The sequence below is a fragment of the Acanthochromis polyacanthus genome, chromosome 14 (genome assembly GCF_021347895.1).
Source record: "Acanthochromis polyacanthus isolate Apoly-LR-REF ecotype Palm Island chromosome 14, KAUST_Apoly_ChrSc, whole genome shotgun sequence".
Classification (NCBI taxonomy): domain Eukaryota; kingdom Metazoa; phylum Chordata; class Actinopteri; family Pomacentridae; genus Acanthochromis; species Acanthochromis polyacanthus.
Genome location: NC_067126.1, coordinates 5,763,547 through 5,774,701, shown reverse-complemented (window position 1 = coordinate 5,774,701; position 11,155 = coordinate 5,763,547). Strand labels below are relative to the sequence as shown.

General features: G+C 36.9%; 1 protein-coding gene across 2 annotated transcripts in view; it reads right to left on the bottom strand.

The window, feature by feature from the left end:
• The window catches only part of wars2 (tryptophanyl tRNA synthetase 2, mitochondrial), a 76,192-nt gene extending 75,627 nt beyond the window's left edge, over positions 1-565 (bottom strand). Inside the window, exon 1 of one of the 2 annotated variants that reach the window (XM_051959134.1) lies at positions 438-565. In XM_051959134.1, the coding sequence (XP_051815094.1) occupies positions 438-542 (105 nt within the window). In that variant the 5' untranslated portion in view covers positions 543-565. The remainder of the gene's footprint in view (positions 1-437) is intronic. The other variant, XM_051959135.1, reaches the window with a different exon arrangement.
• Positions 566-11,155: the final 10,590 nt, after the last annotated feature.

Sequence of the window (11,155 nt, the reverse complement as noted above, 5' to 3'; positions counted from 1 at the left end):
TTAGCATATGACAAATGTGTGGCTGCTATTACGGTAAATACATTTTTTAGCAGCTGGAATTGTGAGTTATGCATAATTTTAACAACAAAACAAGACTTTGACCTGTTGTAATAGACAGCTATGTAGTTTGTCTGTGAGCAGAAAGTAAAATTAGATGAGAAACGTTTGTCTCATTTAGCTCCATTGAGACGCTCACAGAGGACACCTATAGGCTGTATATATACAGATATGAGATAATTAACACCAAAAATAGCTCCAAACATGTTTCTACTAGAGTTAATTAACAGATTAGTGAACTAAATGACCTCCTGTGTGTTTTATTTAGAAACAAACAGCAGAAGTTTCCATCAAACTGTGTCTGAACAGCGCTAAAATAAATAAAATAAATGAATAAAACACGAAGCGGAAACAAGAACTCAACACTTTTCTCCTCCTACCTTCATGTCAGGGCGAACCGCGGCGCTCAGAGACCTTTTAGAGACGTTAAACTTCTGAATGAAGCTCTGGACATGTCTGAAGTTAGTCCGCACGGGAAGCGCCATCTTGGATCGTGACCTCACACTACGGCGGCTGTGAAGGGACAAAAGGCGGAGCGGCGGTTTAGCGATTTATCACAAACCGAACCGTAGGAGCAGGTTTGGTTTGAGAAGGAAAAGGAAAGTTGAAGTCAGTGATTGTAACAATACTGAAAATAATAGTCAGAAGAAGTTTTACTGATAGTAGTATAATTAGAAAGAGGAAAAGAAAAATACAGTAGTATTAGTAGCAGACAAAGGAGTAGATAGATAGATAGATAGATAGATAGATAGATAGATAGATAGATAGATAGATAGATAGATAGATAGATAGATAGATAGATAGATAGATAGATAGATAGATTAAACCTTTATTTATCCCACAGCGGGGAAATTTACATTGTACAGCAGCAAATAGAACACTTGAATCAAAGAAAGAGTGCAGCACACAATGCACACAGTGCATGTATATAAATAGAAATATTTTCTTCAGAAGAAGAAAAGAAAGCAGTATGTACAGTAAAAAAAATTATGAAATTGCAAAGCATCATTATTTGCATTTTTTTATTGCACAGTTTGTAAGTGGGTGAACAGAACTACTCGAAGGAGTAAAAGAAGAGAAAGAAGAAAAATATGTGGTAGCAGTAGCATTTAAAAAGATAAAAGTTATAGTAGTGTTATGACAAGAAGAAAATACATAGTAGCATTCAAAGAAGAAGTAGAAGACGTTATAGTAGTGGTATCAGAAGAAGAAGACAACATGTAGTAGCAGTAGAAGTAAAAGAAGGAAAATACTGTGTGTTTGCAAGTTATTCTGTACTGGCTTTATATGATTTTGTTCTCCTTGGAGCTGCTGTAACGGTGAACTTTCCCCACTGTGGGATCAATAAAATTTATCTTATCTTATATTATCTTAGCAGCAACAGAAGAAGAAAATGTGTAGTAGAAGTAGTAGTCAAAGAAGAAGTAGAAGAATTTATAGTAGTAGCATGGGAAGATGTAAATATATAGTAGTATATATAGTAGTAGTAGTACTAGTAAAAAAGAAGAAAAATATTTAGTAGTAGAACTAGTGGAAGAAATTACAGTAGTAGTATGAGAAGACGTACATATTTAGTAGTCATAATAGTAAAAGAAGAAGTTATAGTGGTAGTAGCAGAAGTTATAGTAGCAGTATAGTAGACACAGTAGTAGTAGAAATTATAGTAGTAGAAGTAGTAGAAATTATGGAAATAGTAGTAGTAGTAGTAGAAATAATAGAAGTCACAGTAGCAGTAGTGGTCGCAGTAGTAGTAGTAGTAATAATAGAAGTTATAGTAGTATAAGCTATAGTTGTAGTAGTTATAGTAGTATTAGAAGTTAAAAAACATTTGCAGTAGCAGGTTAAAAGAACCTGAGCTGATCATGACATCAGTCAAAGTGTAATAGTGAAGAAAAGATAAAACAAGACAAAACATATATTAAATACTAAAGATGAACAAACTATCACACAGTAAACATTTAATTATTACAGAATTTCTTGCTTATGAATAAAGAATAAAGCTTCCACCTGATAAATAACTGATGCAACATTAACATCTGCTGCTGTTTTTCCGCCTCATAATGTAGAATGAATGTTTTAACACCAATAAAATGAGATATAAAGGTTAAAAACACACATAAAGAGTAGAAAGTATCTCCTGGAGAGCTGAGGATCTTCAGGTGTGATGTGAGGACCAGCTGCTGCTCTGCTCTGCGTTCAGAAACCTGATCGGAGCCTCTCAGCTCCACATGTTGCTAGAAAGTGTCAGACATGTGGGCTGTGCTCATCATGCTAATAATAATGATGGCTGTGTCTGCTCAGAGCTTCTCTGTGGAGGAGATGCTGGTCCACTCTGGTTACTGCATGTTCTCAGGGCATCTCACAACATCTGCTCCTGGTTTTTCATTTTCTTCTCCCTCCTCTCCGTCCACCTTCTGGCATCTGGTTGCGTTTGCAGCACAAACTTCACACCATCATTCCATATTCATTATTATTTCCCGAGGCGCTGAGCTGGACTGGGAGAGCCGATGTTCTGCTGGAGAGTCCGACTGCTGCTCCTGTTTCCTGACCACCCAGTAGACCTGCTGCTGCTGCTTTTATTCTGAAAGGAAAGAGGCACATTTTTCTGCTTTTTATGCATAAATAGGATAAGTTTGAAAGATGAGGACCATTAACAACCACCAGAAGCCAGATGTTATTATTATTATTAATTAGAAAAGGAGACTGAACTTTTAACTTCCACTAAAATCCCACTGCTGATGCGTTTTAAAGGTCTGCTTTGGTTTTCCGTCTATATATCGAGGCGTTCTGGGCTGGTCATCTACAGATGGATCCACTCTGAGCCTCTCATGAACTCCTGCAGCTCTGTGGAGACATGAGGATGTGAAAACCATTCATAGTCCAGTCTTTAGGTCTCACGTCTGCACCAGGAAATGTTCTCTGCAACACGAGGCTGAGAAAGACTTCATAGATTACAGGAGCAGTTAAAAGTACACGTTAAGTTTTTAAAAATTCCAAGAGGGAACATCTGTTTTTATTTCATTTTTTTGTGTGTGTCTTTGGATCTCATAAATAAAATAGAATAAAATAAAATTTCTGCAATGTGTGACTGAGAAACATATAATTCATGCAAAGTTACAGATAAAAACTGTTAAAAAAAAGTGTTTTTTTTAAAGTGAGGTTTCCAGAAACCAACATCTGCATTTGTTTTAGCGCTGAAATTACACTGAAAAAAAATATGTAAAAAGATCTTGAAAAGCGGAAAATATACATTAAAAACTGCAACACTGTAACATTTGAAAATTGTGAAAATAGTCGGAAATATCTGTAAAATAATGATTTTTTGCCGATTTTAATACAGTCAAACTGTGTGATTTTACAGTCACACAATGTAAAAAATAAACAACTAATAATTGTAAAAAAAAAATTAATATTATTGATGTGGACATTATGAGCAGCTTTAGTCTTTATCTGAATTAATATTAATTATTTCAAACAATTAAAAGTAATGATTTAAACAATGATCATCTGGAACTCAACAAAACAAAGAAAATCTGCAAAATAACAACAAACTGATGATTTACCAGTTTTTGAACCTTAATATACATATATATATATTTCAAATATGACAATATATGTATGCTTATTTAGATGTTTTTAATGTGGTAAAAAAAATTGTGCAATTTTAATTAGAAAACTTTGTCAAATAACTCATTATTAATTGTTAAAAAATACGGATTTATTAATGTGAACAACATTTACAATATTTGCTATTTTTTTAGGGGTTTTCTGTGATTTGACTCGATATTATCTGTGATTTAACTAAACAGAAAAATCTGCAAAAATAACAGAAATGATTTATCCTTTTGCAGTCGCAGCTCAAAGGTTGAATTGTGGAGCGTTTTCTTTTCTTACTCTCATTCAGGGTGTAAAAAAATGTCCGTCAGTCAGTTACAGCCCAACAGAAGAAACAGAAAGTTTGATCTCTGGAGGCCGAGCAGTCGATGAGTGACGACTTTCAGCTTTCATCGCTCATCTTTTCCTCTTTTCTCCATCAGCAGGATTCCTTTTTCTCCTCATCAGCTCCTCTGCTCCTCCTGCTGCTTCATTTAAACCAGTTTTTCGCCTCTGTCTTCATAATTGTCACCTTTCTCTTCTGTCTCTCTCTCTCGTTTTCCTTTTGCTCTTGTTTATTGTTGTGCCCATCATCCATGTCGTTTACCACATTTTTTAGTCCTTTTGTCTGGATATGCACGTCATTTATCATTTATAGAGAACTCACAACCATCAGACTGATTCTGGCTGTAGTTATGAACCGACCAGCCTTTTGCTAATCACATTTTCCTTGTTGGTGTTGTGATACGTCTCTCTGCTACCATTAAGCTTATTAATATGAATTATTATTTAGAGTTTTGATATTTTCACAGCATAATTTGTGGATTTGTCTTGTTGTCATTTGGACGTAGCTACACAGATAGAAAAGATGTATTCTGTAGAAAATACACTAAAAAATGCACACAAAAACCACAAAAACATCCACAAAATGCGATACTAGACAGTAAATAGGAGACATAACTGACCTGTGGACGCTGTGGACGCTGTGGACCCTGTGGACGCTGTGGACCCTGTGGACGCTGTGGACGCTGTGGACCCTGTGGACGCTGTGGACGCTGTGGACGCTGTGGACCCTGTGGACGCTGTGGACGCTGTGGACCCTGTGGACGCTGTAGACGCTGTGGACCCTGTGGACCCTGTGGACGCTGTCGATGCTGTGGACCCTGTGGACGCTGTAGATGCTGTGGACCCTGTGGACGCTGTGGACGCTGTGGACGCTGTGGACCCTGTGGACGCTGTGGACGCTGTGGACGCTGTGGACCCTGTGGACCCTGTGGACGCTGTGGACGCTGTGGACGCTGTGGACCCTGTGGACCCTGTGGACGCTGTGGACGCTGTGGACGCTGTGGACGCTGTAGAGGCTGTGGACGCTGTGGACGCTGTGGACTCTGTGGACGCTGTGGACGCTGTGGACGCTGTGGACGCTGTAGAGGCTGTGGACGCTGTGGACGCTGTGGACTCTGTGGACTCTGTGGACGCTGTGGACGCTGTGGACGCTGTGGATGCTGTGGACGCTCCACCTGTCATAATACAGACCAGGCAGGCCGTGATGGGAGCTGGGGGTTCTGCTGAGTGAGGGGAGTGTTTCTGCTCTCTGGATCCTGATGCTGAAAGACTGGATGTCCCCTCTGACACCAGAGCTGCAGGACGTCCACCACCCAAGTGGACGGACTCACAGACGGATGGACGGATGGAAGGCAGACAGAACGGACGGACGGAGGAGCGACCAGATCTACTCTGAGAGCTGGAGGGATCAGATTAATGCATCTAAATGATGATAATAAGACTGAAGTCCAATAAGAAGGAGTGTGAGGGATTGAATGGGGGCTCTGACCGCACACAGCCTCCCTCACCGACCCGCTGATCTCCTCACTAAACATAATAAACATCCAGGACAAAGTATTTTGTGTAGACCAACGTTTGTTTCCCTGAGGAGGGTCTGGATCCCATTAGTGATCCACAGACAGGAGGGAGCATGAGGAGGCTCTGGACACGGAGTTAACGCTGAAATATGAGGATATTAAGCACCAAAAATATGAGAATCTACTGTTTTACTGAAATATTTGCTCTGATAATGTGATCAGTAAATGATACATTTATAAATAAGATGATAAATGATAAATAATATGGCCCATACAGGGAGTTAACACTGAACTATGAGGATATTAAGCTCCAAAAATACAAGAATCTACTGTTTTACTGAAATATTTGCTCTGATAATGTGATCAGTAAATGATAAATTTATAAATAAGATGATAAATGATAACTAATGTGGTCCATACAGGGAGTTAACGCTGAAATATGAGGATATTAAGCACACAAAATGCAAGAATCTATGTATAAATAGATGTATACAGGATAAGAAATGCATAAATGTACTCTTTATATCTCAGATAACTGACAAATCTGTTCCAGTGTTTCATAGTTTTCATATATTTAGTTCTAACTCTGCTAAAAAAAAACAAACAAACCTCCATCAAAACATTTTCTAGCCACAGGACACAGGATATTTCATAAAATGTGGAATATATTTGATTTTTTAACACAGAAAAACATCTTTAGTATGAGTATAAACAAATATTTACTACTAAGATTTGTGTTATTTATTGTTACATTATTGTTATTATTATTAGGATTATATTTAGTACGTTTGTTTCACAATTTTTACATTACTCTTTTATTATTTTTATATCTTTATCATATTATTTTATATTTTTTCATCATTTTAACTTTGCTGCTTTAATATTTTATTTTATTTTTAAACAGATTGTACGATATACACAGTTTTTAAATGCACAACAGAGTCATAACTTACAGCTTTAAATGTTGATGTTTCACTTGTAACATCAAAAACAAGCAGAACATTAATAAACAACATCTAAATGAAAGAATAAAGCATGGTGTGTGTGTGTGTGTGTGTGTGTGTGTGTGTGTGTGTGTGTGTGTGTGTGTGTGTGTCCTAAAACTCGACAATATATCTTAAAAGACCAGATAATACGTCTTAACACCAGAAAGTGTCTGATCAAACTATTAAATTTGGTTTAGTGCTATTAAAAAAACATGCTTAGACCAGACAGTACATGTAAAAGAAACTAGAAAATACATCTATCAGCATAATTTTATGTTCAGTAGGGGGTGTTCAGGGTCCTTCAGGGAGTCGGTTTATTTCAGCACCTCGTCTGGTTGATTGTTGTCGTGACGACAGAACAGAAAAGATTGAAGGAAGCAGGAAGAACGACAAGATCCAGAAGTTTGTGTCAGTTCAAGCAGAATGTAGAAGGAAATGGAAAGAGAATGTTCTGATGTTATAGAGAACCTTAACGTAAACAGGCTGTTCTGACATCATAGAGAACCTTATTTAAAACGTAAACAGACTGTTCTGACATCATAGAGAACCTTATTTAAAACGTAAACAGGCTGTTCTGACATCATAGAGAACCTTATTTAAAACGTAAACAGACTGTTCTGACATCATAGAGAACCTTATTTAAAACGTAAACAGGCTGTTCTGACATGTTCTAAGAACTTTCTTTAACCCTTTAAGCTTCAGTCAATTCCAGCCGTTTTCAGTACAAAAAATCGCTAATATTCTATTTTTAAATAAAAAAAATTACGAAAAATACGGGGAATATTGGACGTGCATCGGGAGGTGCATTTCCTTGAAAACGACCGATTCGGGGATTTTATACCGACTTCAGGACATGTTTTGGACAAAATAGTTTACTGGCTTGTGTCATCTGGATGTAAAAGGTTGGATTATGGCCGTTTTTTGTGGAATCTTTTTTTTTGTGTGTAATAATAAACCCGGAAATGTGAGTCGCGCTGTGTGCGTTGAAGCCGTGTATAGAGAACGGATGGATGGATATTTGTTTTTGTCGGACAAATGTGTTTTTCTCACCCGCTATGGTAATCGCATCTGAAAGTGGTTTATACCGGCGGATTCATGAGAATCTAAGCTTTCCATCGGCGTATAGTGTTTGTATAATCGTGTTTGCACCCGTCGGACATTCTTGAAATTCCTATGCAAATTAGTAGGTGTACCGCCGGCGGTACACTGAAGCTTAAAGGGGAACAGAAAAGTAGAAAACGCCTCATCGTGTTCTTTTTACTGGACTCTGGACACTTCAGAGGTCAATAAAGCACATTTCACTTCCCTTCCTTTATCTCACAGCTTTACCTACAACTCAGTTAGTAAATTTGGACTAATTATGAGCAAAATACGATCTAGAAATAAACTCTGAATTAATACAGGTTATTATTATGTGACGTCAGGGCAAACTTTCATCCGTTTAAAGTCATTAAAATTAGCACATTTTTACAGATTTGAGCAATAATATAATACAAAAAAAACTGAAATCCACCATTTTGCCTTAATTTTGATGCTTTATGAATATTTTTATGCCAATATTTAATATTTTCTGCTACGTTATATTTGAATACACAACGTATGTTTCCCTTCATTTACCACTTTAATTTACTATTTATTTTGCAAATTCAAATCACTTACAATGTAATACAATATAATATAATATATAATTCTTACTTACTTTTTTGACCCTAAAGGGGAAATTTTCATCCATTGAAAGTCATTAAAATGAGCCCATTTATCCAAATATCAACAATTTTCACTTAATATGCCAATAAATATTGTAGAAGAGCATCATTTTGCATTAATTTAGGTACTTTAGGAATGTCTTCATATGTTTATTTTTATATTTTAACCTAAGTAGAATTTAAATGCATGCATTTTACATTTAACATTGCTGCTTTTACTTAAAAAACAGATGAAATGTTCTGTAAATAATACACAAAGCATGCTTTGAATAGTTATTTGGGGGGATTTCTAGAAAGTTAGTCATAGAAAACACACCAAATAAACTAAAAATCACAACAACAGCATGAGTTTTGTCTGAATAATGTGAGTTTAGTTCTTTTCAAAGTGATTATGGAGCAGTAAAAGTGTAGCTGAGCGCTTTGTGGGAACCAGAGCGTGTTTTCGGGAGTTTCCCAGCATCCGACCGAGCTGAGGTTGGAAGAAAAACGTCAAAACCGATGAAGGCTGGATGCCACGTGCACGAGCTGGCGTGCACGTCTACAGCATGTGTGTGTGTTTATTAGCCGTCTCCAGAATAACAAAGGGATCCGGGGATGAGTGGATGCCAGTGCAGCGTGTAATCAGAGCCAGACCCTCCAGAACGTGACTGACATGGTTGGGTCAGACTTTCTTCGTCATTAGTCAGCCTGACAGCGCTGCTCTGTTCCTGTGAACTGAAGACTAATGACTGTCTCTCTGGGTACCAAACCCCCCATCTTCCCCCATCTTCCCTCCAAACCGCCCACCAAAGGAACTGGCAGGCCCGCTCCATTCAGATGACAGTTCTGCTTGTTTTCCCAGCAGTCAGATGCAGCTCAATTCAGCCGTCTTTTCTTTTTTTCTCTTCTCTTTTCCATAACATGAAGTCAAACTAATGTGTGTCATTTTTCAGCTGGACCTCCCAAACACATGCAGCAGCCGTACAGAGGAACATGGGTTTTATCCATCAGTTTGCTTTTAGGCACTTTTTCCGTCTGTTTTTCTGGTTAAAACTCTGCAGCACAAACATCAACAGTAAACTCATCAACAAACCAGTTTACTGGTTTATTGACTGAAATAAAATCTGTAAAGACTTCATTAAAACACTGGATTAAATTGAGTGTTTGTTCGCTCTGGTTTAATTCATTAAATGCTAATTATCTCAATACCGACAGCAGTAAAGCCCAAAGAAAAAAGACTAACCTACTGTTTATTTACCTTATTATCATCTGTAGGTCAAAAAGCTCTGATGAGAACTGAAGTTTGAGATTTCAATCTCTATATCTCTATTTCTATGTCTACATCTCTATCTCTATATCTCTATGTCTCTAGCTCCATATCTCTATATCTACCTCTACATATCTGTAAGTCCATCTCTATGTCGATATTTCTATCTCTACATCTCTGTATTTCTAACTCTATGTTTATATCTTAATGTTTCTACATATCTATGTCTATGCATATCTATATCTCTCTATATAGCTCTTTATATATCCATCTCTATTTCTTTATCTCTGTCTGCATCTGTATGTCTAAATGTCTGTCCGTATATCTCTATCTCTACATCTCTACATCTCTATGTCTATATCTCCATATCTATATATATCTCTATTTTGATATGTCCATATTTCTATCTATGCATTTCAATAACTCTATCTCTACCCTTATTACTGTATTTCTATATCTCTATCTCTGTATATCTAAATCTCTGTCATTACATCTCTGTCTCTACATATCTATAAGTCTGTCTCTGCATCTATATTTGTATCTCTGTGTCTGTTAATATCTCCATATCTCTATATTTATCTCTATTGTGATCGATCTATCTATCTATCTATCTATCTATTTTATATCTGTACTTATATCTCTTCCTTCTTTTATCTCTCTCTCTATATATTTCTATTTCCATATCACTATGTCTATATCTCTGGATCTGTATGTCTCAATCTCTGTCACTATATCTCTATCTCTACATCTGCATTTCTATCTGTATATTTGTACCTTTATATTCTTAACTCAATATTTCTATATCTCTAAATCTCTAGAACTCTATACTGTATCTCTATCACTCTATCTGTAGCTCTATCTCTGTATCTCTATCACTCTCTCTCTCACTCTATGTCTTCATATCTATAACTCTATCCCTAGATCTGTATCTTTATATTTCTATCTGTATCTCTATAACTACGGTACATTGATATTTCAACAGAAGAAATGAACATTAGCTATTTTTACATATATAATATCTTGTTTGTATATTTAAAGATACTTCTTAAGAGAACTTCTTTTAAAAATCAGTGCCTTATTATCAGTAACCACATGGTAAGCTGCATGTTAACTGGTCTGTTAGCATTAATATTTCACCTGTAGAGTGTCGTTGTCAAATAAATTCAGTTAAAAACAGTTGAAATACATTTTCTAAACAGCTCATAAGAGTAGATTTCCTGTACAGCTGCTGTCAGCCAGCAAGGTGACCTAAAAATGAAAAACCACTCAAAATATTACCACTATTTTTATAATTGTCCAGCTCTGAATGTACTGTGTCTGACCTTAAACATCCCTTACTTAGTGAATTACTCTAGAAAACACAGCCGTGTTCTGAGGCGTGTAACATCAACAAGACTTTGTCTTCTGTGTCTGTAAATAAACACGCTAAGTGTAAGCGTGTGCTGGTGCAAACCGGTCGACATGTGTGTGTCTTTGTTGAGCTGCCGTCACTCCGTCAGCCTCACAAATGTGTGAACTGAGAGCAGCTCCAGAACCAATAAATGATCGAATGATTAAAGAACTGCAGCAGCAGCCAAAGTAAACCCCATCTGCTAATGTGACCTCGTTATCCAGTTAGCCGAGCGTGTGTGTGTGTGTGTGTGTGTGTGTGTGTGTGTGTGTTCATACATGACGCCTGCCTCTCCTTGATCCTGATGACTGATT